The sequence below is a fragment of the Salvelinus namaycush genome, chromosome 8 (assembly GCF_016432855.1).
Source record: "Salvelinus namaycush isolate Seneca chromosome 8, SaNama_1.0, whole genome shotgun sequence".
Lineage (NCBI taxonomy): Eukaryota > Metazoa > Chordata > Actinopteri > Salmoniformes > Salmonidae > Salvelinus > Salvelinus namaycush.
The window spans coordinates 8,207,821-8,235,601 of record NC_052314.1 but is presented as its reverse complement, the minus strand read 5'-3'; the positions used below and the strand labels follow the sequence as shown (position 1 = coordinate 8,235,601).

At 42.2% G+C, this 27,781-nt stretch overlaps 1 protein-coding gene and 1 pseudogene across 1 annotated transcript in view; one reads left to right on the top strand and one right to left on the bottom strand.

The window, feature by feature from the left end:
- slc15a5 (solute carrier family 15 member 5) overlaps nt 1-21,737 on the top strand; it is a 39,690-nt gene extending 17,953 nt beyond the window's left edge. Inside the window, exons 3-9 of the mRNA XM_038998578.1 lie at nt 3,975-4,144; nt 17,615-17,835; nt 18,048-18,234; nt 18,408-18,596; nt 20,773-20,904; nt 21,055-21,163; nt 21,513-21,737. Coding sequence (XP_038854506.1) covers nt 3,975-4,144; nt 17,615-17,835; nt 18,048-18,234; nt 18,408-18,596; nt 20,773-20,904; nt 21,055-21,163; nt 21,513-21,657 — 1,153 coding nt within the window. The 3' untranslated portion in view covers nt 21,658-21,737. The remainder of the gene's footprint in view (nt 1-3,974; nt 4,145-17,614; nt 17,836-18,047; nt 18,235-18,407; nt 18,597-20,772; nt 20,905-21,054; nt 21,164-21,512) is intronic.
- Nucleotides 21,738-24,364: 2,627 nt separating this feature from the next.
- LOC120051690 lies at nt 24,365-26,425 on the bottom strand (annotated as a pseudogene).
- Between the last annotated feature and the right edge of the window lie 1,356 nt (nt 26,426-27,781).

The window sequence follows — 27,781 nt, the reverse complement described above, 5'->3', positions numbered from 1 at the left end:
TTCCCAGTTGTCTTGAAAGAACCATAAATCAGAGAATGTCAGACTTTGATGACAAAGTTTGATGACAAAATTTACCCACGAATGACCTCAGCGCCACCTTCCCGTTCAAGTGAGCACAGCACAATAAGGTGAGTCCAAAAATGTATTGTATGCTGCTGCATAAATTATGTAATATGCTAGGGAGTTATGTATACTGTAGCTAAGAAATACTAATTGTATGTTGTGTAGTAAGCTGTTAGTAGCCCATGTGCCTCACCCTAATCATTTGGTCCTGTTTGCCTTCCTAATTTTGCCTACTGTTCTGACTTGGTGGTGCAGATGTAGCCTATAACCTGTTTTAGAGAAATGTAACGTTAATCATTAAATATTGTAAGAGCTTTCGTTGTCTGCTTATATGCCCCCTTTATCTATCCTACTGTTCTGTACAGAGAGAATATTGTAAGAACGGCCAATGTTCTGAATTCTGTCGCTGTACATTTCAAATGTGCTGAACAAATAGTTATATTGACTACGTCCGTCCTAGCTCGCTTATGAATATCTTAATCGAAATTACGGATTGCCTCTTATCCGCTCGTCGTCCCCTTATGCCATAGTTTGCACATCTCAATTGTCAGTTAAAACCACATTTGTTTAAGCAAGTCAGTCATGCCAGCTATGTTTTTTTCTAAAGGAATGAACTGGTTCGCTGCCAGACAAGGCTCCGCTGATAGCCAGGTGTAGCAGTGGTAAGGTGTTGGGACAGCTTTAATTGTGTGGGCATCATTTGTTCCCGTTATAGTGCAATTAATGTATTGTTTAGTGTTGTGTTGTGGGTTTGCTGGCATGCATCAACATTTTTTAGGGGGGGGTTGTTTGCCCCACCAAGATCTGCATGCTAAAATCACTACTGGATAGGGGTTGTGGTTTTAAGTTTGTTGGTGGCTGACTACCAAGAAATCAGTGCAGATATCAATTGCAGCAGGGAGTATGAGATCTTCTCTGCTGCTGTGGGTTTAGCAATGTGCTGGGCCGCAAGGTATGATGCGCAAAGTGACTTTCTTGTACCGTGTATTGAAAGGGCTGCGTCTTTCGTATCCGGTATCAGGATAAATAAAAGGCAAGGTCTGCTATTTTTCTTTAATTACTTTTAATTAACTCAAGCAATAAATGGCAAATGCAATCTTCGTATATACGGGTTCTCTGTGTCACCACGCAGGGCAAAACAGGAACTGCTGGAATGTGCACAAACAACAGTTTTTATACTGTAACAGAGATAGTTCCAACTCGTCCGTTGACCTATCACAGTAGAGGCTGAGCGTGGTTTAAACTTGCTCAGCCTGTCGCAGGCGCCCAGGCTTGTCCCAGCCCCTTGGCGCTCCGGATGTCCAGTTCTTGTTGTTGAGTAGATTAGCTCTGTTTTGCACCGCGCCCCAGTTGCTACACTTACTCATTTCCTGTTATTGTACTGTTCAGTGTTTTTCCATCTCGACTAAGCCTTGTGATGTAGCTGATACAGCAGATACAGCTAATAATATTCAATCACAATTGATATGGTGGTGGGCTATAGTGCATAAACACAGATCCTCACAGTATGTTGAGAAATCTGTAATTTCTTTGCATCAGTGTGTGTGTGTGTGTGGGGCGAGAACGTTATTGTTCAGTGAGTGTGTGCAACGCAAAAACCCTCAGAGCCCGAACGTAGCTAGCCATTTTACCACTACGGACACGCTGCATGTGTAAAGTCAGCAACAATAAGTGATGCCTTCAACATGTTTTATTTTCAAAACAGGTATATATATATATATATTCCTGTACAAGTCCCGCGCGATCCCCAGTTGAGAATCACTGTGCTAAATGTAAAGTAAAAAAGAACAGTTGAAAAGCATGCTGGGTATTAAAATAATGACCTCCGCACCCAAAAGAAGGCCAATAATAATACCCAGTGTGCTTTGCGATTGTTAATTTTTTTATTTAAATGTTAATGTTTGTCATTTAGCAGACACTCATAACCAGTGCAATTTACAAGGGATTCAACTAAGGTACAGTAGATGAACAACCACATATCACAGTCATAGCAAGTAAAAAAATAAATGTTAGCATTACTGAGAATCTTGTAGTGAAGGGAGAATATTGTAGTGAAGGTGTGTACTTGTAAATGTATTTACCTGTATGTATTTGTAGTTTATCTAACTACAACTACAAAAGTATATTGTATTTTAGTTTGATACATCGTTCTTTAGAGAATATTGTATTTGTAACAAGATCCATTTTGATGTATCTTTTGCCAATCTCTGTGTTGATATACACTGCTCAAAAAAATAAAGGGAACACTAAAATAACACATCCTAGATCTGAATGAATGAAATATTCTTATTAAATACTTTTTTCTTTACATAGTTGAATGTGCTGACAACAAAATCACACAAAAATTATCAATGGAAATCAAATTTATCAACCCATGGAGGTCTGGATTTGGAGTCACACTCAAAATGGAAAACCACACTACAGGCTGATCCAACTTTGATGTAATGTCCTTAAAACAAGTCAAAATGAGGCTCAGTAGTGTGTGTGGCCTCCACGTGCCTGTATGACCTCCCTACAACGCCTGGGCATGCTCCTGATGAGGTGGTGGATGGTATCCTGAGGGATCTCCTCCCAGACCTGGACAAAAGCATCCGCCAACTCCTGCACAGTCTGTGGTGCAACTTGGCGTTGGTGGATGGAGCGAGACATGATGTCCCAGATGTGCTCAATTGGATTCAGGTCTGGGGAACGGGCGGGCCAGTCCATAGCATCAATGCCTTCCTCTTGCAGGAACTGCTGACACACTCCAGCCACATGAGGTCTAGCATTGTCTTGCATTAGGAGGAACCCAGGGCCAACCGCACCAGCATATGGTCTCACAAGGGGTCTGAGGATCTCATCTCGGTACCTAATGGCAGTCAGGCTACCTCTGGCGAGCACATGGAGGGCTGTGCGGCCCCCAAAGAAATGCCACCCCACACCATGACTGACCCACCGCCAAACCGGTCATGCTGGAGAATGTTGCAGGCAGCAGAACGTTCTCCACGGCGTGTCCAGACTCTGTCACGTCTGTCACATGTGCTCAGTGTGAACCTGCTTTCATCTGTGAAGAGCACAGGGCGCCAGTGGCGAATTTGCCAATCTTGGTGTTCTCTGGCAAATGCCAAACGTCCTGCACGATGTTGGGTTGTAAGCACAACCCCCACCTGTGGACGTCGGGCCCTCATACCACCCTCATGGAGTCTGTTTCTGACCGTTTGAGCAGACACATGCACATTTGTGGCCTGCTGGGGGTCATTTCGCAGGGCTCTGGCAGTGCTCCTCCTTGCACAAAGGCGGAGGTAGCGGTCCTGCTGCTGGGTTGTTGCCCTCCTACGGCCTCCTCCACGTCTCCTGATGTACTGGCTTGACTCCTGGTAGCGCCTCCATGCTCTGGACACTACGCTGACAGACACAGCAAAACTTCTTGCCACAGCTCCTGTTGATGTGTAATATCCTGGATGAGCTGCACTACCTGAGCCACTTGTGTGGGTTGTAGACTCCGTCTCATGCTACCACTAGAGTGAAAGCACCGCCAGCATTCAAAAGTGACCAAAACATCAGCCAGGAAGCATAGGAACTGAGAAGTGGTCTGTGGTCACCACCTGCAGAACCACTCCTTTATTGGGGGTGTCTTGCTAATTGCCTATAATTTCCACCTGTTGTCTATTCCAGTTGCACAACAGCATGTGAAATTTATTGTCAATCAGTGTTGCTTCCTAAGTGGACAGTTTGATTTCACAGAAGTGTGATTGACTTGGAGTTACATTGTGTTTTTTAAGTGTTCCCTTTATTTTTTTGAGCAGTGTATATAGTCTCTCAGGGACTAGCTGATTTGGTTAAGGGTACCAAGATTAATGTGGAGATCACAGGGCCTGCATTTCATTCCGAAAAGTTTCCCCTCAAGCCTGGTCATTATGTTGTCCTCTCAGGTTCTACTGGCTGGTGAACCTGAACTCGACGATAGTGTTTCTGGGAATCGCCTACATCCAGCAGTCAGTGGCCAACAACCTGGGCTTCCTCATCCCCTTCATGTCTGTGCTGCTGATGCTCATCGCCATACACATGGTCCGCAACAACCTTATCTTCAGGCCCAAGAAAGGTAACACAACCTCAGACAGTCTCACCTTTGTGTTACAGTGTATGTATATACCTATGTTTTTGTGATCGATTCTAGTATTGATGTGGTTGTTGTGATCTAGTCTAGTATTGATGTGGTTGTTGTGGTCTATTCTAGTATTGATGTGGTTGTTGTGGTCTATTCTAGTATTGTTGTGGTTGTTGTGGTCTATTCTAGTATTGATATGCTTGTTGTAGTCTAGTATTGATGTGGTTGTTGTGGGCTATTCTAGTATTGATGTGGTTGTTGTGGTCTATTCTAGTATTGTTGTGGTTGTTGTGGTCTATTCTAGTATTGATGTGCTTGTTGTAGTCTAGTATTGATGTGCTTGTTGTGGGCTATTCTAGTATTGATATGGTTGTTGTGGTCTATTCTAGTATTGATGTGGTTGTTGTGGTCTATTCTAGTATTGATGTGGTTGTTGTGGTCTATTCTAGTATTGATGTGGTTGTTGTAGTCTATTCTAGTATTGATATGGTTGTTGTAGTCTATTCTAGTATTGATGTGGTTGTTGTGGTCTATTCTAGTATTGATGTGGTTGTTGTGGTCTATTCTAGTATTGATGTGGTTGTTGTGGTCTATTCTAGTATTGATGTGGTTGTTGTGGTCTATTCTAGTATTAATGTGGTTGTTGTGGTCTATTCTAGTATTGATGTGGTTGTTGTGGTCTATTCTAGTATTGATGTGGTTGTTGTGGTGGTCTAGTCTAGTATTGATGTGGTTGTTGTGATCTATTCTAGTATTGATGTGGTTGTTGTGGTCTAGTCTAGTATTGATGTGGTTGTTGTGATCTAGTCTAGTATTGATGTGGTTGTTGTGATCTATTCTAGTATTGATGTGGTTGTTGTGGTCTATTCTAGTATTGACGTGGTTGTTGTTGTGGTCTATTCTAGTATTGACGTGGTTGTTGTGGTCTATTCTAGTATTGATGTGGTTGTTGTGGTCTAGTCTAGTATTGATGTGGTTGTTGTGGTCTATTCTAGTATTGATGTGGTTGTTGTGGTCTATTCTAGTATTGATGTGGTTGTTGTTGTGATCTATTCTAGTATTGATGTGGTTGTTGTGATCTATTCTAGTATTGATGTGGTTGTTGTTGTGGTCTATTCTAGTATTGATATGGTTGTTGTGGTCTATTCTAGTATTGATGTGGTTGTTGTTGTGATCTATTCTAGTATTGATGTGGTTGTTGTGATCTATTCTAGTATTGATGTGGTTGTTGTTGTGATCTATTCTAGTATTGATATGGTTGTTGTGATCTATTCTAGTATTGATGTGGTTGTTGTGGTCTATTCTAGTATTGATGTGGTTGTTGTGATCTATTCTAGTATTGATGTGGTTGTTGTGGTCTATTCTAGTATTGATGTGGTTGTTGTGGTCTATTCTAGTATTGATATGGTTGTTGTGGTCTATTCTAGTATTGATGTGGTTGTTGTGGTCTAGTCTAGTATTGACGTGGTTGTTGTGGTCTAGTCTAGTATTGATATGGTTGTTGTGGTCTAGTATTGATGTGCTTGTTGTGGTCTATTCTAGTATTGATGTGGTTGTTGTGGTCTATTCTAGTATTGATGTGGTTGTTGTGGTCTAGTCTAGTATTGATGTGGTTGTTGTAGTCTAGTCTAGTATTGATGTGGTTGTTGTGGTCTATTCTAGTATTGATGTGGTTGTTGTAGTCTATTCTAGTATTGATGTGGTTGTTGTGGTCTATTCTAGTATTGACGTGGTTGTTGTGGTCTAGTCTAGTATTGACGTGGTTGTTGTAGTCTATTCTAGTATTGATGTGGTTGTTGTGGTCTATTCTAGTATTGACGTGGTTGTTTTGGTCTATTCTAGTATTGACGTGGTTGTTGTGGTCTATTCTAGTATTGATGTGGTTGTTGTGGTCTATTCTAGTATTGATGTGGTTGTTGTGATCTATTCTAGTATTGATGTGGTTGTTGTGGTCTATTCTAGTATTGATGTGGTTGTTGTGGTCTAGTCTAATATTGATGTGGTTGTTGTGGTCTATTCTAGTATTGATGTGGTTGTTGTGGTCTATTCTAGTATTGATATGGTTGTTGTGGTCTATTCTAGTATTGATGTGGTTGTTGTGGTCTAGTCTAGTATTGATGTGGTTGTTGTGGTCTAGTCTAGTATTGACGTGGTTGTTGTGGTCTAGTATTGATGTGCTTGTTGTGGTCTATTCTAGTATTGATGTGGTTGTTGTGGTCTATTCTAGTATTGATGTGGTTGTTGTGGTCTATTCTAGTATTGATGTGGTTGTTGTGGTCTATTCTAGTATTAATGTGGTTGTTGTGGTCTATTCTAGTATTGATGTGGTTGTTGTGGTCTATTCTAGTATTGATGTGGTTGTTGTGGTGGTCTAGTCTAGTATTGATGTGGTTGTTGTGATCTATTCTAGTATTGATGTGGTTGTTGTGGTCTAGTCTAGTATTGATGTGGTTGTTGTGATCTAGTCTAGTATTGATGTGGTTGTTGTGATCTATTCTAGTATTGATGTGGTTGTTGTGGTCTATTCTAGTATTGACGTGGTTGTTGTTGTGGTCTATTCTAGTATTGACGTGGTTGTTGTGGTCTATTCTAGTATTGATGTGGTTGTTGTGGTCTATTCTAGTATTGATGTGGTTGTTGTGGTCTAGTCTAGTATTGATGTGGTTGTTGTGGTCTATTCTAGTATTGATGTGGTTGTTGTGGTCTATTCTAGTATTGATGTGGTTGTTGTGATCTATTCTAGTATTGATGTGGTTGTTGTGATCTATTCTAGTATTGATGTGGTTGTTGTTGTGGTCTATTCTAGTATTGATATGGTTGTTGTGGTCTATTCTAGTATTGACGTGGTTGTTGTGGTCTATTCTAGTTTTGATGTGCTTGTTGTGATCTATTCTAGTATTGATGTGGTTGTTGTGGTCTATTCTAGTATTGATGTGGTTGTTGTGATCTATTCTAGTATTGATGTGGTTGTTGTGGTCTATTCTAGTATTGATGTGGTTGTTGTGGTCTAGTCTAGTATTGATGTGGTTGTTGTGGTCTATTCTAGTATTGATGTGGTTGTTGTGGTCTATTCTAGTATTGATGTGGTTGTTGTGGTCTAGTCTAGTATTGATGTGGTTGTTGTGGTCTATTCTAGTATTGATATGGTTGTTGTGGTCTATTCTAGTATTGATGTGGTTGTTGTGGTCTAGTCTAGTATTGACGTGGTTGTTGTGGTCTAGTCTAGTATTGATATGGTTGTTGTGGTCTAGTATTGATGTGCTTGTTGTGGTCTATTCTAGTATTGATGTGGTTGTTGTGGTCTATTCTAGTATTGATGTGGTTGTTGTGGTCTAGTCTAGTATTGATGTGGTTGTTGTAGTCTAGTCTAGTATTGATGTGGTTGTTGTGGTCTATTCTAGTATTGATGTGGTTGTTGTAGTCTATTCTAGTATTGATGTGGTTGTTGTGGTCTATTCTAGTATTGACGTGGTTGTTGTGGTCTAGTCTAGTATTGACGTGGTTGTTGTAGTCTATTCTAGTATTGATGTGGTTGTTGTGGTCTATTCTAGTATTGACGTGGTTGTTTTGGTCTATTCTAGTATTGACGTGGTTGTTGTGGTCTATTCTAGTATTGATGTGGTTGTTGTGGTCTATTCTAGTATTGATGTGGTTGTTGTGATCTATTCTAGTATTGATGTGGTTGTTGTGGTCTATTCTAGTATTGATGTGGTTGTTGTGGTCTAGTCTAATATTGATGTGGTTGTTGTGGTCTATTCTAGTATTGATGTGGTTGTTGTGGTCTATTCTAGTATTGATATGGTTGTTGTGGTCTATTCTAGTATTGATGTGGTTGTTGTGGTCTAGTCTAGTATTGATGTGGTTGTTGTGGTCTAGTCTAGTATTGACGTGGTTGTTGTGGTCTAGTATTGATGTGCTTGTTGTGGTCTATTCTAGTATTGATGTGGTTGTTGTGGTCTATTCTAGTATTGATGTGGTTGTTGTGGTCTATTCTAGTATTGATATGGTTGTTGTGGTCTAGTATTGATGTGGTTGTTGTGGTCTAGTATTGATGTGGTTGTTGTGGTCTATTCTAGTATTGATATGGTTGTTGTGGTCTATTCTAGTATTGATGTGGTTGTTGTGGTCTATTCTAGTATTGATGTGGTTGTTGTGGTCTATTCTAGTATTGATATGGTTGTTGTGGTCTAGTATTGATGTGGTTGTTGTGGTCTATTCTAGTATTGACGTGGTTGTTGTGGTCTAGTCTAGTATTGATGTGGTTGTTGTGGTCTAGTCTAGTATTGATGTGGTTGTTGTGGTCTAGTCTAGTATTGATTTGGTTTTTGTGGTCTAGTCTAGTATTGATGTGGTTGTTGTGGTCTAGTCTAGTATTGCTGTGGTTGTTGTGGTCTATTCTAGTATTGACGTGGTTGTTGTGGTCTAGTCTAGTATTGATGTGGTTGTTGTGGTCTATTCTAGTATTGACGTGGTTGTTGTGGTCTATTCTAGTATTGATGTGGTTGTTGTGGTCTAGTCTAGTATTGATGTGGTTGTTGTGGTCTAGTCTAGTATTGATGTGGTTGTTGTTGTGGTCTATTCTAGTATTGATGTGCTTGTTGTAGTCTATTCTAGTATTGATGTGGTTGTTGTGGTCTAGTCTAGTATTGATGTGGTTGTTGTGGTCTAGTCTTGTATTGATGTGGTTGTTGTGGTCTATTCTTGTATTGATGTGGTTGTTGTGGTCTATTCTAGTATTGATGTGGTTGTTGTGGTCTAGTCTTGTATTGATGTGGTTGTTGTGGTCTATTCTAGTATTGATATGGTTGTTGTGGTCTGTTCTAGTATTGATGTGGTTGTTGTGGTCTATTCTAGTATTGATGTGGTTGTTGTGATCTATTCTAGTATTGATGTGGTTGTTGTGATCTATTCTAGTATTGATGTGGTTGTTGTGGTCTATTCTAGTATTGATGTGGTTGTTGTGGTCTAGTCTAGTATTGATATGGTTGTTGTGGTCTATTCTGCTATTGATGTGGTTGTTGTGATCTATTCTAGTATTGATGTGGTTGTTTTGGTCTATTCTAGTATTGACGTGGTTGTTGTGGTCTATTCTAGTATTGATGTGGTTGTTGTGGTCTAGTATTGATGTGGTTGTTGTGGTCTAGTCTAGTATTGATGTGGTTGTTGTAGTCTATTCTAGTATTGATGTGGTTGTTGTGGTCTATTATACAACCTGTGGGTCTTATCCTGAATGATGATTGGTTAAAACCGCATTCCAGCCGGTGTCTATTCCACAAGTTACCACTGGCTAAATCTATGATGTTAAAATGCCTATTTAGGGGGATTGGAGGGACGCCATGTGCGACTGACGTGTTTTCCGTTTGCTCCCGTGGTTTACGTGAATTTTGCAGCAGAACCGTATTTATTTTCATATATTATTTTGGTGATCCCTTCCCGTAAAAACCAAGACTACTTTACTTCCAAATATCAGCATGTCGACGAAACATAAGGCCAAAAGCATGACTTTGAGAAAACCCGACCTACAAGACACACTCTCATCACCGCCCTCCCCTGAGCCTGACGGCCCGGGGACTGATACTTTACCCGGGGGGGCGGCTTGGCCTGGCGGCGCTGAAGTGAACATTCTCGAGGCCATCAAACTACTACGCTCTGAGATAGTTGAAATGAAAACGGAGGTGGTTGCTACGATTGAGGCCCGAATAAAGGAGGTTTCTGATACTTTAAAAGCAGATCTAACCATCCTGCGGAACGAGACGGTGCCGGCAATCGCATCACTCAAAACAACAATGGAGTCGCACACTACAACGATTGCAGCACAGGAGACCTTCGCTACAAATGTCTCCGACTTAACTACATCCCTGGAGGCTGACGTGAAACGCCTAGCTGCGGATTTGAAAAAGGTGAAGGAGAGCTGTGTAAGTTTGGAGGGATTCTCTCGCCGCAATAACCTGAGACTTGTATCAGTCCCAGAGTCAGCGGAAATGCCTCGCGCCACGGATTTCGTTTCTGGGCTGCTGAAGGATGTTCTTGCCTTAGATGAAAAGCCCCTGATTGATCGTGCCCACCGGTCGCTGCGCCCAAAGCCCCGGGATGGGGAGAGGCCCCGTGACATAATTCTTCGAGTGCACTTTTTCCATGAGAAGATGGAGATTCTCCGACGAGCCCGCAATACCACTCTGAGCTTTCAAGGACAGAGCTTCTCCATCTACCAGGACTACTCCCCCACTGTTTCCAGGCAGCGCGCAGCTTTCGGACAGGCCAAACGACTACTTCGGGACCATCCAGGTGTGAAGTACGGACTGCGATTCCCGGCCCGTTTATGGCTATCTCATGATGGTAAAGACTACACATTTGAATCTCCGGATGAGGCTCTCTCTCACATTCAACGTCACATCAAGAAGTCTTGAACTTGCTCATAGTTCAGCAACTGTTGCTTGCGAACTGTGGATAGTAAGTAACCCACCTGTGGTACAATTATGTTTAGCTACAACATGCTAATTTTGTATAGTTGGGGAGTTGGCGTACCCATTCAGGCTTATTTGATGTGATCTAATGTTTTGATCATCTAGTGTGCTTGCCTTACAAGCATTCAGTCATTTTAATTTCATTGTATTGTTTTACTATACTCCTGTGTTTTCTAGGCTGTCTTGCTCACCTATTCAGTTTGTTTACATAGTGTCTCAGTGACTCAAAATATTCTTGGTTATTTGTTTACTGCATCCGTTTGCATTGACCCAGTAAACAGTAAATGCTTCCCGAGGCGACACGTTTTTTGGGGTCTTCACTTAAATTTTAAAAGTTCTGAGCGTCATTTATGCACAGCAAGCGTTCAACGTTGCGCACACGTAGTTTTTTGGTCTTGGTTGTAAGCTGTCTCAGCATTCAACTAGACAACTATTATAATAATTATTATTATTATTATTTTTGATTGTCTTACTACGATTTCCTTACTTCAAATTAGGTTTTTTTCGGCTGAGAGCCTTTATACATTCTATTTATTTTCTTTATTTTCTCTCTCAAATGCCTGTTATAAGACTGGGAATATAATTATATACATCTACAAGTGGTGCTTTTGTAATTTCGTCTGCACAAGGGATTCACTTTAATTTTTTTTATTTAAAAAATGATTATCTCTTTTTGCTGTTTGATCCACTAACAAAACACGACTTTAAAGAGCGGGACTGTGGGTTTAGGTTTAAGACCGCACTCTCACAGACATACTGTGCGAAGAGAACATGTTCTATTTAGGCTTGTACCTCGTTTGGGGAGGTACTGTCTGGGATGGGGGGAGGGGGTGGGGGGAGGGGTTGAATTGTTCAGTTCTAATGTTGTCATTCTGTCTTTTTTGTTTTTTTTTCTGTACTTTTTCCAAACATCTACCACCGTACATTATTACTCTGAGACAAGTTATTCTGGGGTTTTTGGGCGCTCATTGCCTTTCCATTCTATGCTCTAATGACAGGGTTGTATAACGGGAATGCCCAGAGGGGCCGAAACAATGCGATCAAGTACATTTCGTGGAACACCAAAGGGGTTAATAACCCAGTGAAGCGTAAGAGGGTGTTGACACACTTAAAGGGTTTGAATGCAAATGTTGCATTTCTACAAGAGACTCACTTGAGGACTGGTGAGCACTTTAGGATGCGTAGGGACTGGGTTGGTCAAGTGTTCCACTCTAACTTTCATAGTAAATCAAGAGGGGCTGCCATTTTGGTTGATAAAGCCACTCCCTTTGTAGCTTCTGAGGTTATCGCTGATCCTAAGGGACGATACGTCATAGTAACCGGTAAACTGTTTTCTACCCCTCTTGTTTTGGCTAGTGTTTATGCTCCCAATTGGGATGACACAAGTTTCATTTCTTCCTTTTTGTCTGCTATACCCAATTTAGATTCTCATTTGTTGATTTTAGGGGGGGATTTCAACTGCAAAATGTCCCCAGTTCTTGACAAGTCCTCACGAACAACTACAGGCCCATCTAAATGTGCCCTACTTATTCAAGCCTTTCTTCAGAAATATGCCATGTTTGAGGCCTGGCGTTTCCTACATCCTACAGATATACAGTATTCCTTTTATTCTCATGTTCATCAAACATACTCCCGGATTGATTACTTCTTTTTGGACAAAAAACTTCTGCCTAACCTTCGGCAGTGTACTTACAAGAGTATTGTTATTTCTGACCATTCACCATTAGTGCTTGAACTAGAGTTTCCCCAGCGACCTCCTATGTGTTATCAATGGCGTCTTAACCCCATTTTACTCTCAGATAAGGAGTTTGTCAATTTCATTTCTTCTGAAATCACCTTATTCCTAGAAACTAATTCAACACCAGGTATGTCCTGCTCTACCATATGGGAGTCTCTCAAAGCATACCTACGTGGCCAAATTATTTCTTATACAGCCAACCAAAACAGAGTTCGCTCTCAGCGACTTCGGGACCTGAGCGAATCCATAGCCACATTGGATGAGAAGTATGCCACGGTTCCTTCCTCTGATCTGCATAAAGAGCGCCAACTACTCCAATCTGAATTTGATGAGCTTTCTACCAGGCAAGCTGAACAGTTACTCTTGCGAGCTCGGTACAGAGTGTATGAACAAGGCGACAAGGCCAGTAAACTCCTTGCACATCAGATCCGTAAATCTGAGGCCTCACGTTTAATCCCACAAATAAGGACCCCGTCTGGTGCCACCACAGTTATACATAAAGAGATCAATGATCAATTCAAACAATTTTATTCTGCGCTATACACCTCTGAATCCCCTCAAGACCCTTTGCTGATTGATTCCTTCTTTAATGGCCTGAATATGCCTTCAATTGATACAGACACCCATGACTGTCTAGAAGAAGAATTTACACCTGAGGAGATTGCAACAGCAGTGTCCGCAATGAAAAGTGGTAAATCACCGGGTCCGGATGGTTTTCCAACCGAATTTTACAGGACGTTTTCTGGTCTGCTTTGCCCATTCTTGTCTCGACTATTTGCAGAGTGCCTTAATACCTCAAAGCTACCGCCTAGTCTTTATCAGGCTTCAATTTCATTACTATTAAAGAAAAACAAAGACCCCCTGGAATGTGGATCCTATCGCCCAATCTCGCTTTTAAACTGTGATTACAAAATCCTAGCCAAGCTTTTAGCCATCCGTATGGAAGGCTCGCTGCATCAAGTAATACACTCTGACCAGACTGGCTTTGTGAGAAATAGGCATTTGTTTTTCAATATTAGGCGCCTTATGAATATACTGTACTCCCCTGCGTCGGAGGACCCAGAGGTGGTGGTCTCACTTGATGCAGAAAAAGCGTTTGACCGCGTTGAGTGGGATTACCTAACAGCTACCCTTTATAGATTTGGCTTTGGCCCCAAATTCATTGCGTGGATAAAGATTCTTTATTTTTCCCCCATGGCTTCGGTACGGACTAACAACTTGTCCTCTGACTATTTTCCCTTGCACCGCGGATCCAGACAGGGCTGTCCACTCTCCCCCTTGTTGTTTGCTTTGGCAATCGAACCTCTCGCCATTGCACTACGCTCTAATGATGCCATTCAAGGAATAATCCGGACGGGCTCAGAGCAGAAAGTCTCGCTATATGCGGATGACCTCCTTTTGTGTATCTCTAACCCTGATACCTCATTGCCACGCGCCTTATCTGTTCTTAAAAGGTTTGGATCAATCTCAGGGTACAAGCTGAATCTAGGCAAGAGTGAGCTTTTTCCTGTAAACAAGGCTGCTTTAAAGTGCTCTTTTACAAGTTCTCAGTTTAGGATTGTCCGGGATCAATTCACCTACTTGGGAGTTAAAGTGACAAGGAAATATTCAAATCTGTTTCAGGAAAACTTGGTTGCTCTAGCAGACAGTTTGAAACAATCTTTTACTTTTTGGAATGCGCTACCTCTTTCTCTTATCGGAAGGATTAATGTCATTAAAATGAGTGTGTTGCCCAAATTTCTATATTTATTTCAATGTTTACCCATTTTTATTCCAAAATCTTTTTTTATTTCACTGGATCAAACATTCATGCATTTTATTTGGGATGGCAAGGTACCACGGATTGGTAGAAAACATTTACAGAAGCCTAAGTCATTGGGGGGTTTAGCTCTACCAAATTTTCAGACATACTATTGGGCTGCAAATTTCAGAGCCCTTCTGTACTGGCTGCAGACTGATCCTACTGGCCCCAGACCACTCTGGGTCCAGATGGAGTCTGAATCGTGTAAACCTGCTGCACTTTCTTCTGTGTTGTGCTCGTCTCTCCCAGTGTCCCTAGGCAAAAGGTGTGTCAACCCAATTGTAAAGCAGTCTCTTAAAATTTGGAATCAGTTCCGTTTAGCCTTTGGCCTCCGAGGCTTTTCTCTATCAGGCCCAATCAATCAGAACATTTTATTTCCTCCATCTTTGAATGATGGGGCTTTTGGCATCTGGCACTCACTAGGCCTCTCCTCACTAGCCCAATTATTCTTTGATGATACATTTGCCTCTTTTGCTCAGCTACAGGAAAGGTTCAACCTTCCCCAATCCCACTTTTTCCGCTATCTCCAGACTAGGAACTTTGTCAGAGCTAACACACCTGAAATTCCCCATAGGCCTGTGAATACAGCTATAGAGAGCATCCTGGAGCTGAACAAGCTTCCTAGGGGCGCAATTTCAGATGTATATGCAATCATTCATGACTTACAGAACCCTTCTTTGGTGCCTTTTAAAGACTCGATGGGAAAAGGATTTGGGGGAGGAACTTGGGGAAGACACCTGGGAATCTGTGCTGCGCAGGGTGCATTCGTCCTCTTTTAGCACTAGACACAGCCTCATTCAATTCAAGGTGGTTCACCGTATCCACTGGTCTGGGGCCAGACTTGGAAGAATATTCTCTGATTTTGATCCTACCTGTGTCAGATGTAAAATTGAACCAGCCACACTGTTGCATATGTTCTGGGGCTGTCATAAACTGTCAGGTTTCTGGGAATTAATATTTAAATGTTTCTCTGATATATATAACACTGTTATAGATCCCTCTCCCCTTACAGCCCTTTTTGGAGTACTGCCCATAGGCACCCCCCTGTCAAGAATCCAGTCGGACACTGTTGCTTATACAACTCTTTTAGCTAGACGGCTAATACTACAGAACTGGAAGATGGCAGCTCCCCCATCTTATAAATATTGGGTGAGAGATGTGTTGTGCTCTCTGAAACTAGAAAAAATTCAATTCAATTCACGTGGGAACCCCAAACTGTTTAATGAGGCTTGGGCTCCATTCCGGTCTTACTTTAAACAGTCCATCCTCTGATGGCATTCCTATTAAAACCAAAATAAGTCTGTATTTGACCCCCCTGTGACTTAGAGGTTGGATGAGCATTTCTCTGTGTTTTTTTCTGGGGTGGGGGTGGGGGGCATTAAGGTTGATGTGCTTATTGATTGTGACCTGCGGATGCCTTGTTCATCTTGCCCGGGCAGAGACTAAGGTGTGAGCTTGTTTTTCCCAGTTATTTTTATTTTTTAATTCTGTTCACGCCTACATAAAATTATTATTATTCATTTTTTATTTTAAAGCATTGTAAACTTTTTATTTTTGGTCCAGTGGATGGTTGGTCTGTGGCCTTGACTGTCTGTGAGTGGTTGCATTTCTCCACCCCATCCCTTGACTGTTTACAGGAACAATGGTGAGGTGTTTGCTCTGTCCCTATACTATAGATTGCCCTTTAACCTTTTGTAGCCTTCTGCCTGGTGTGTTTAACTTGTCTAAAGTATGGTATCTTTAAAGTTATTTTTTTTATATGTATTATTTGTATTTTTTCTAGTTGAGTATATTATTTATATTGCTTTGTCTTGTCTGTGTGTGTGTAAAACTTAATAAACAGAGTTTTCAAAAAAAAAAAAAGCCTATTTACTGTGTTCTATCTAACTGCGCAATCCACTTTCTCATCAGCCCAGCCAGGCAATTTATAAGCTTGATCTCCACTATTAAATGCATCTAGACATTATCTCACATTTATTTTAGACTAACATATAGTTTTCAACAACGGAGATTTGTATAAACCTTGCTGTCTGTCTCTCCAACATTTATTGTTTCGATATTCAAATTCGATCTCCAGCTGTCCCATAGTAATGAACATGTCGGGAGTCGGAACAAGACAGACAGGCAGGCAGAGTTTCTCAGCCAGTCGAAATCATGAATCAGCTAGCAAAATTTTTATGAATATACAGTATACAAAGAAATGTCAATTGAAAAAAGGTAAAACAATACAAAGTGCAGCTGGTTTGCAATCTTTCCAGCTTCGGGTTTGAAGTGATTGTGTTAGCTGTGTTGTTGGCTAGCTCCTCTGAACAACAGTGTCCTGATGAGAGAGCACATTTTCTATGCCAGGCAAAATCGTGCCTCATTTGCTCATTGTTATGGATATATCCAAATAAATGTCGCTAGAATAGAGCTTGAACAAATGCAAATGCAGCTACTTGCAACTGTTGTTATTCTGGCTGCACTGTCTGACGTGACAGTAAGTTAGCTGTAGTTGGCTAGCTAGCAAGCAAGGGTAAAAACATTGCTAGCCAGTATGGCAATGGAACATTTAGAAGGAACGACTGGGTCGCGTCAATAGATACAGAACAAAAAGACTGAACGACTGGGTTGCGTCTCTGGCAACCGAACCGATAGAACGAACGAACAACCAGCCGGCTTGGTTAGCAACCCTAGTTTTGTGTTGGGGCTATATCTTGTGGAAGGATGAAATAGTATGAATACATTTATAAAAATGAAATTTTTTATGAAAATATGTCAACCATTATTTGAATATGTTGGTAACCCGTTGTATAAAAGTGATAATGCCCTTGAAGCCAGTGTTTGGAGAACATATTGGCATGGTTTGTCGGCCCTCGACTTTGTCTCAGGCCTAACAACACCCGTGCCAATATCTTCTCCAAACACCGGCTTCTCGAGCACGATCACTTAATTCTAGTATTGATGTGGTTGTTGTGGTCTATTCTAGTGTTGTTGTGGTCAATTCTAGTGTTGATGTGCTTGTTGTGGGCTATTCTAGTATTGATGTTGATAGGTTCCGATTTCTAAACTTGAAATGTGAAATATCCCTGGTTTCAGTTGTTGGGTTGTAATTTGAAATACTTGCTACACCAGAAATGAATGGTTATGTGTAGGAGGAATGTATATGGTGCGGCCAATTAAGGTTGGATATGAGCCAGGGGGTTGGCAATCACATGATTGCCGTCACTGATAAGGGTGGAGAGCTGTGGATTAATAGGACCCCAGGTCAGGTCACAATAAGGGAGAAGGAACAGTTTATTACCCACATCACTTAACTTCCTGCCTAAAGTGGAGTATATATACTTGTGCTGGTGGGATCATGTCTTTGTCTGTTCAGCTGTCTGACTCATTGGGTGAATAAACTTGCTTTGAGCTTTCCCTAGTTGTCCGTTAGTTTTTACTCTGTTTATTTAGAACCTTATATTTTGGTTGTTGTACAGGCAGTTCCCTGCTGACCACTCTGGGGGTGTTCCTGAACTCTCTGAAGATGTGCTGCCTGCACTACCGCCACCTGAGTGGAGACGTAGCCAGCTGGCTGGACCGCGCCAAGGAGAACAACGGGGGGCGCTACAGTGAGACACACGTGGAGAATGTCAAGGTCCTGGCAAGGCTCTTCCCCCTGTACGGCTTGCAGCTACTGTACCGCGCCTGCCTCACTCAGGCAGGTCAATGTAATGGAGAACATCAGGTCTCTTCACTGACATGCTTCAAAGGAAATTTTTAGAACATTTTCAGGTCCTTGTTTAGTTTCAGTGGAAAGTGCAAATTCATAATTTTTCAGATATTGGGGGTAAAAAAAGGCAAATCTCTAATGTTTATTTCTGCTCCATAAAGTTGTCCTAGAATGTGTTGTTACCCTGACCTCTTCCACAGATTCCATCAGGCTACTACATTCAGACCATGAACTCTAACCTGCACCTGAACAGCTTCCTCCTGCCCATCGGTGCCATGAACCTCATCAGCATCCTACCTCTGCTGCTGCTGGCCCCTCTCATGGAGTGCATCACCTCCTGCTACCTGTCCATGGAGAAAACACCCTTCTCCCCTGCCAGAGTCATCAGTAGGCATGCACACATGGCACACACGCACAGCACACACACTGATACACACGGCACACAAGCATGCACATATACCACCCTCATCAGTGACTCAGTCAATGTTAATGTCTCTCTCTCTCTCCATATCTCTCTGTTTCTCTCCCTCTCCCCTCCCCTCCCTCCTCTCCTCTCCCAGCGCTTGGTCATGCGTGTGCGTCCCTGTCTGTCCTGGTAGCGGGCCTGTTTGAGGTCCACAGGAAGGGCTATCCTCTGACGGAGCAGGCCCTGTCAGGGAAGGTGCTACAGGTGTCCTCCATGGCCTGCATCCAGCTGGCTCCCCAGTACATTCTACTGGGTCTGGCTGAGGCCCTCGTCACCCCCTCCTGTGAGTGACAGAGAGCCAGCACGTATTTCTGACACACCTATTGCTGCTACACTGTTGGTACACAGATACAAACTGGGTTAGAGATTTAGAATGTCAATGGACACCACATGTAGTTAGAATGTCAATGGACACCACATGTAGTTAGAATGTCAATGGACACCACATGTAGTTAGAATGTCAATGGACACCACATGTAGTTAGAATGTCAATGGACACCACATGTAGTTAGAATGTCAATGGACACCACATGTAGTTAGAATGTCAATGGACACCACATGTAGTTAGAATGTCAATGGACAGCACATGTAGTTAGAATGTCAATGGACACCACATGTAGTTAGAATGTCAATGGACAGCACATGTAGTTAGAATGTCAATGGACAGCACATGTAGTTAGAATGTCAATGGACAGCATACAGTTGAAGTCGGACGTTTACATACACCTTAGCCAAATACATTTAAACTCAGTTTTTCACAATTCCTGACTTTAAATCCTAGTAAAAGTTCCCTGTCTTAGGTCAATTACCACTTTATTTTAAGAATGTGAAATGTCAGAACAATAGTAGAGAGAATTATTTATTTCAGCTTTTATTTATTTTATCACATTCCCAGTGGGTCAGAAGTTTACATACACTCAATTAGTATTTGATAGCATTGCCTTTAAATTGTTTAACTTGGGTCAAACGTTTTGGGTAGCCTTCCACAAGCTTCCCACAATAAGTTGGGTGAATTTTGTCCAATTCCTCCTGACAGAGCTGGTGTAACTGAGTCGGGTTTATAGGCCTCCTTGCTCGCACACGCTTTTTCAGTTCTGCCCACAAATTTTCTATAGGACTGAGGTCAGGGCTTTGTGATGGCCACTCCAATACCTTGACTTTGTTGTCCTTAAGCCATTTTGCCACAACTTTGGAAGTATGCTTGGGGTCATTGTCTATTTGGAAGACCCATTTGCGACCAAGCTTTAACTTCCTGACTGATGTCTTGAGATGTTTCTTCAATATATCCACATAATTTTCCTCCCTCATGATGCCATCTATTTTGTGAAGTGCACCAGTACCTCCTGCAGCAATGCACCCACACATCATGATGCTGCCACCCCCGTGCTTCATGGTTGGGATGGTGTTCTTCGGCTTGCAAGCGTCCCCCTTTTTCCTCCAAACATAACGATGGTCATTATGACCAAAAAGTTATATTTTTGTTTCATCAGAACCAGAGGACATTTCTCCAAAAAGTACAATCTTTGTCCCCATGTGCAGTTGCAAACCGTAGTCTGGCAGTTTTATGTCAGTTTTGGAGCAGTGGCTTCTTCCTTGCTGAGCGACCTTTCAGGTTATGTCGATATAGGACTCATTTTTCTGTGGATATAGATACTTTTGTACCAGGCTCCTCCAACATCTTCACAAGGTCCTTTGCTGTTGTTCTGGGATTGATTTGCACTTTTCACACCAAAGTACGTTCATCTCTAGGAGACAGCTGTGTTGTCCCATGGTGTTTATACTTGCGTACTATTGTTTGTACAGATGAACGTGGTACCTTCAGGCATTTGGCTCCCAATGATGAACCAGACTTGTGGAGGCCTACAATATTTTTCCTGAGGTCTTGGCTGATTTCTTTTGATTTTCCCATGAGCTTGAAGGTAGGCCTTGAAATACATCCACAGGTACACCTCCAATTGATTCAAATGATGTCAATTAGCCTATCAGAAGCTTCTAAAGCCATGACATCATTTTCTGGAATTTTCCAAGCTGTTTTAAGGCACAGTCAACTTAGTGTATGTAAACTTCTGACCAACTGGAATTGTGATACAGTGAATTATAAGTGAAATAATCTGACTGTAAACAATTGTTGAAAAATGACTTGTGTCATGCACAAAGTAGATGTCCTAACCGATTTGCCAAAACTATGGGTTTGTTAACAAGACATTTGTGGAGTGGTTGAAAAACGAGTTTTAATGACTCCAACCTAAGTGTATGTTAACTTTCGACTTAAACTGTATGTATGGGATGAAGTTAGAATCTGGAGAGTTGGAACCAACTACCAACATGGAGGATAGTATTGTGAACTCTGGAAGCTACGGTTAGGATGACCCCTACTGGTGTATTAGAGACAGACAAGAGACGTTTGAACCAAATGAATGCTTCTTGTCTTCCCAGCCTTCCTCTCTTCTCTGTTCCAGGCTCTGTGATCTCCTTCCACCTGACACCCAGTCATATCAGAGGCATCTCCCTGCACTTCCTCACCCTGTCCTACGGAGGGGGCTGTTTCCTGGGAGCACTCATCATTCAGCTGGTCTACCTACTCTCTGGAGGTAAAGGCTTCACTAACAGATGCATCATCGTAACCATAGAAACTGAAGAGGAACATACATTCATGTTGGAATGGTTGATGGGGGTCTGTCTGCATTATGGTGATTCAGTCCTATGGCCACTTATAGCACTGTTCTCCTGTCCAACTACAGGTAACTGGTACCCAAACACACTGCATGAAGGGAATCTGGAGCATTTTTTCTTCTTCTTAGCCATGTTGATGACCATAAACACTCTGGTGTTCTGGTGGATATCTTACAGGTACAGTATGAGATTATCTCATATATCGATATAAATATAGTCATTGCAGATGAGGCAAAGGAGATCAGGAAGCCATTTTAGTTCTTTAAATATTGTGTTCAAGATTTTCAGTGAAACAAATTTGAGAATTTCCTTGACCCCTTGTGGTAACCTGAACAAAGTATCAATATAGTCTGTGTAGATGAGACAGGTGACAGTATTGAGACGGGTGACAGTCTTGAGACGGGTGACAGTCTTGAGACGGGTGACTGTGTTGAGACAGGTGACACTATTTTGAGATGACAGTATTGAGCCAGGTACTCGTATTGAGACAGATCCACCCTAGCAGTCTTTCTTCCCTGTGTCCCAGGTACCTAGATCTGAGTGTGGTGCAGAGTAGAGGAGTAGGAAGCAGCCTTCTGACAGAGAAGCTCCTGCAGTACAAGACCTGCCTGCGATTCTACCACACCATGGAACGCTCCTCCACAGCAGTCTCCATAGAAACAGTGTTGTGACCTCTACACTACCTTCGTCCCCTGTAGCGCTGGAGTTCCACTTGGTTTATTTATGTACACTACATGACCAAAAGCTACTACTTCGAGGGTGAGCCGTTGTTGTTCCTAGACGTTTCCACAATAACAGCACTTACAGTTGACCAGGGCAGCTCTAGCAGGGCAGAAATTTGACAAACTAACTTGTTGGAAAGGTGGCATCCTATGACGGTTACACGTTGAAACTCAATGAGCTATTCAGTAATGTCATTCTCCTGCCAATGTTTATCTATGGAGATTTTATACACCTGTTAACAATGGGTGTGGCTGAAGTAGCTAAATCCAATCATTTGAAGGGGTGTCCACATACTTTTGTATATATATATTGTATGTACAGTACTGTGTTCATTTCATTGACAGTCAGTTTAGATCAGTGGTATTCAACAGTCAGTTTAGACCAGTGGTATTCAACAGTCAGTTTAGATCAGTGGTATTCAACAGTCAGTTTAGACCAGTGGTATTCAACAGTCAGTTTAGATCAGTGGTATTCAACAGTCAGTTTAGACCAGTGGTATTCAACAGTCAGTTTAGATCAGTGGTATTCAACAGTCAGTTTAGATCAGTGGTATTCAACAGTCAGTTTAGATCAGTGGTATTCAACAGTCAGTTTAGACCAGTGGTATTCAACAGTCAGTTTAGACCAGTGGTATTCAACAGTCAGTTTAGACCAGTGGTATTCAACAGTCAGTTTAGATCAGTGGTATTCAACAGTCAGTTTAGATCAGTGGTATTCAACAGTCAGTTTAGATCAGTGGTATTCAACAGTCAGTTTAGACCAGTGGTATTCAACAGTCAGTTTAGATCAGTGGTATTCAACAGTCAGTTTAGATCAGTGGTATTCAACAGTCAGTTTAGATCAGTGGTATTCAACAGTCAGTTTAGATCAGTGGTATTCAACAGTCAGTTTAGATCAGTGGTATTCAACAGTCAGTTTAGATCAGTGGTATTCAACAGTCAGTTTAGACCAGTGGTATTCAACAGTCAGTTTTAGACAGTCAGTTTAGATCAGTGGTATTAAAACTTTTTCATTAGGGACCCCATTTTTCCCACAATTTCTCGCGACCCCACCAAATCTAAAGACACAACCGTAAAATCTATACATGTGTATATTTTTACATCAGCAAAAATACGTCAATTCATTACATTTTAATCACTTATGGAAATGAAAAGAAACCAAAAAATACATTTACTCAATAAAATTAACATTTTCAAATGATCTTTCTCAAAATCCTCTATTGTCCCATACAATAATCTGTCTCTTAATTTTTTGTTCCACCGTCGCGACCTAGACTTTGATTACCACTGGTTGAAATGGTCAGAGACTTAAACCTTTGTGTTCCTTCCTACTCAAGTATAATGTGGGAGTGTATTATGTACTGTCTATTAGTCTACATGGATATGATGTGGGAGTGTATTATGTACTGTCTATTAGTCTACATGGATATGATGTGGGAGTGTATTATGTACTGTCTATTAGTCTACATGGATATGATGTGGGAGTGTGTTATGTACTGTCTATTAGTCTACATGGATATGATGTGGGAGTGTATTATGTACTGTCTATTAGTCTACATGGATATGATGTGGGAGTGTCTTATGTACTGTCTATTAGTCTACATGGATATGATGTGGGAGTGTCTTATGTACTGTCTATTAGTCTACATGGATATGATGTGGGAGTGTCTTATGTACTGTCTATTAGTCTACATGGATATGATGTGGGAGTGTGTTATGTACTGTCTATTAGTCTACATGGATATGATGTGGGAGTGTGTTATGTACTGTCTATTAGTCTACATGGATATGATGTGGGAGTGTGTTATGTACTGTCTATTAGTCTACATGGATATGATGTGGGAGTGTATTATGTACTGTCTATTAGTCTACATGGATATGATGTGGGAGTGTGTTATGTGTCATCTATTTGTCTAAATGGATATACTGGTACATAGATTACTGGAAATAGCTGATTCATTGTGTCAATTAATTCAATAGTAGAGCAATTCCAATGTCATGACGATGACTTTTATTTTGAAAGATCACATTGATTCAGTAATTGATCCAGAAAAGTGAGTTGTTTGGATTGATACATGTACAGTTATTTAAATATTCTCCTCTGATCTATTTCAAGCCATCCACTGCTCCACTCTACCTCCCAGTAGCAGACTCCAGACAGGCCCTCTCTACACAGCACCTGTCTCCAGTAGGAACATCTCTCTGGTCAGGAGAGGGCTGAGCTTTATCAGTGCCTGTCACCTTCCTGTTTCCCTCAGACAGGCTGAGTTCTGGGTCAGCTGTGTTCAGATCCAACGTCAGCTGGAGGACGTCTGACAGATGGAGATAAAAACACAAGTAAAAGAAAGAACATGTATGTTGTCTTTGAGAGGGTGTTTGAATATCTCTTACAGAGATACAACTCTTCTTTGGTCTTCAGCTCAGGAGACAATTGGAATTCTGTCACAATTTATAATTCATTGTAAATGAATATTAAGAGAAGAACGTGTTAGGGGTTTTCAGACTAAAACACAATGAGCACAAATAGACAACTGCTCAGCAATATACCTCAAATAAGTTGATTACATTCCATGAGAAATATACCACATATTTGAATAGAGGTTAAAAAACATCTTGGGATCATATGCGTGCACTCCGTACCATTTTTAGACGTCATTCATATCTCCTTCGACGTGTTCTCCAGTTGATCTTTCAGTTCAGGAGGAGAAAACGTCATGCTGTCAAAGGAGAGGTGTGAGTTGGCAGGCAGGATGGGAGAGGACACAGGCTCAGGAGGAGAAAACGTCATGCTGTCAAAGGAGAGGTGTGAGATGGCAGGCAGGATGGGAGAGGACACAGGCTCATGAGGGTCATAGAGAGATTTAACACCCTGTAAGGAGAGATGAGAGAACTGTTTAGCAAATTAAGTCTTCCAAAGCTCAAACACATTCCACAAACACAAGTCCAGATATGACACTTTGAGAGACATATTCTTCTGTTGATAGACCAAGTGATGTCACCTGGAGGAGATGGATGTGATCCTCTGTGTGTGAGAGCTGCTCCAGCTCAGTGCTTCTCTTCCTCAGCTCAGCTATCTCTTGCTCCAGTTGCTCCAGGAGTCCTTCAGCCCGTCTCACTGCAGTCTTCTCCTGGCTTCTAATCAACATTTTCACCTCAGTGAGTATTCTATCAATGGACCCAATCAGTTCAGTAAAGACTGTCTCGTACTTACTAACTTCTGCCTGTACAGAGCACTGTTAACTCACAGAGAGACGAGGGGTTCATTTTCAACCAGCTGGTACTGGACTCGTGACAGCCTGTTCCCCAACGTAGCGCTCTTATTGTCTCTGTTGAGCAGTATCTGTGTATTCAATATGTATTTTGTGTATGTGATGTCAAAAAAGTTTAAATGTGACTTTGTTTACCATGTTGTCTGCACCCAAATCAAGGGCTGGATTACATCCAGATAGGCATTACGTTTTAAATGTAATTTCCGACATATGCTGCATTTACTGTGAATGCAGTCTCCGCGAACGGAGGAACATTGCCTTTAAATTTAAATCTAGCTATAACACGGATCTTCTACGATACTTCGGCAGTACAGATTGAATCCAGAACCCATTTTAGATAATACTGCAAGTGTGTCCTGATAAGAAAATTGGCTAATTAACCCAAAGTTTGTATGGTATACAGTAAATGTCCAACACTCACCTTCAGAGAGTCCACAGTCTGTCTCCGCTCCTGCATCTCCTTCTCTCTCCTGGATTGTCTTCTGAGATTGCAGCTGACTCTTTTTAATTGCCTCTGCAGAGAGAAAATGTTTTACATAATGATGATAAAAATCATGATTACATCAGGTGATCTACTTCAGTCAAGCAGGGAACTAATGCATCTAAACATATTTATTGGACCTCGGACCCCAAATACTGTCTTTAAAAATGTCCTTTTTCTATATATTGGGATTATCAATAACACCAGTGAACATAACTTCAGACATGAATAGTAAAGTGACATTTAAGCATCCAATATTTACCTGTTTCATCCCATATTTACCTGTTTCTCAGTCCTCTCTGCTGCAGCTGACACTATCATGGCCTTTATGTTCATCCATTGTACGTAGATAACAGATACACTGCTGATCGGTACGACAGTAAACCTCCAGCAGTTTGTCATGATGAGAGCAGATCTTCTCCTGTAGTTGTGCGGTGGCTTTGACCAACTTGTGCTTCTTGAAAGCAGGAGATTCATAGTGAGGTTGGAGGTGAATCTCACAGTAACAGGCCAGACACATCAGACAGGACTTGACAGCTTTGAGTTCTCCCAGTGCAGATGTCACACACCACATCTCCAGGTCCAGCATAGCACAGAGCAGGAGGGAGAGCAGCCTGGAGTCCTGTCTTCTTCAGTTTCTCCACCACCTCAGCCAGCACAGTGCTCCTGTTCAGAACAGGTCTTGGGGTAAAGGTCTGTCTGCACTGTGGACAGCTATAAACACCTTTCAGATCATCCTGATCCCAGCTTTCTTTAATACAGCCCATACAGTAACTGTGTCCACAGGCAGTAGTCACCGGATCCTTCAGTAGATCCAGACAGATGGAGCAACAGAACAGTTCCTGATTCTCTGCCATTTTGGTGCTCTCTCCAATAGGTTAAGCAATGCCAGTGTCAAAGATGACTTTCTGTTCAGTGTCAACAATAACTTTCTTTCATGGAACTTTACACCAGAGGACAGGGAGTGGCTTCCTACTTGACTGTGTACTCTGTATGTAGAGGGGGTGTGGTTTCTTAATTTTGTCTTTTGAATTACACTGGGTTGAACTATACTCCAATCTATTTTGTATTTTTTATTTGCAAAACACAACACATTTTTTATAGCAGTTAACATCTTGTGGCCCCTCTTTCATGCTTCATTGGTATCAGAAGTCTGATAGCTGTCACGTTCCTGACCTGTTTTCTCTTGTTTTTGTATGTGTTTAGTTGGTCAGGGCGTGAGTTGGGGTGGGCATTCTATGTTATGTGTTTCTATGTTTAGGTCATTGGTAATTAGTGGGTGATTGTCTTCCGTGTCTGTGTCTGTGCACCACACGGGACTGTTTCGTTTGTTCGTTCGTTTGTGTAGTCTGTACCTGTTCATGCGTTCTTCGTGTATATGTAAGTTCGTTTGTTCAGGTCTGTTGACTTCGTTTATTATTTTGTAAATTCTCAAGTGTGTTTAGTTTTCGTCTTGTTTAATAAATATCATGTTGTATAATCACGCTGCGCTTTGGTCCAATCCCTACTCCTCCTCTTCTTCCGAAGAGGAGGAGGACAACCGTTACAGAATCACCCACCAAACAAGGATCAAGCAGCGGGAGAGGAACCAGCAACAGCGGCCAAAAAACCAGGACTCGTGGACTTGGGAGGAAATATTGAATGGAGAAGGACCCTGGGCTAAGGTGGGAGAGAATCGCCGCTCTCGGGAGGCGATGGAGTCAGCGAAAGCCCAGGATCGGTGGTATGAGGAGGCAGGTAGGAGACGTGGCTGGAAACCCGAAAGTAAACCTACATTTTTGGGGGGGGGGGGGGGGGCTAAAAGGGAGAGTGGCGAAGTCAGGTAGGAGACCTGCGCCTACTCCCTGTACTTACCGTGGAGAGCGAGAGTACGGGCAGACACCGTGTTACGCAGTAGAGCGCATGGTGTCTCCTGTACCTGTGCATAGCCCGGTGCGGTACATACCAGCTCCTCGTATCGGCCGGGCCAGATTGAGCATTGAGCCAAGTGCCATGAAGCCGGCTCTACACATCTGGCCACCAGTGCGTCTCCTCGGGCCGGCTTACATGGCACCAGCCTTACGCATGGTGTCCCCGGTTCGCCTACATAGCCCGGTGCGGGTTATTCCACCTCCCCGCACTGGTCGGGCGACGGGGAGCATACAACCAGGTAAGATTGGGCAGGCTCAGTGCTCAAGGGAGCCAGTACGCCTGCACGGTCCGGTATTTCCGGTGCCACCTCCCCGCTCCAGGCCAGTACCACCAGTGCCTACACCACGCACCAGGCTTCCAGTGCGTCTCCAGAGCCCTGTTCCTCCTCCACGCACTCTCCCTGTGGTGCGTG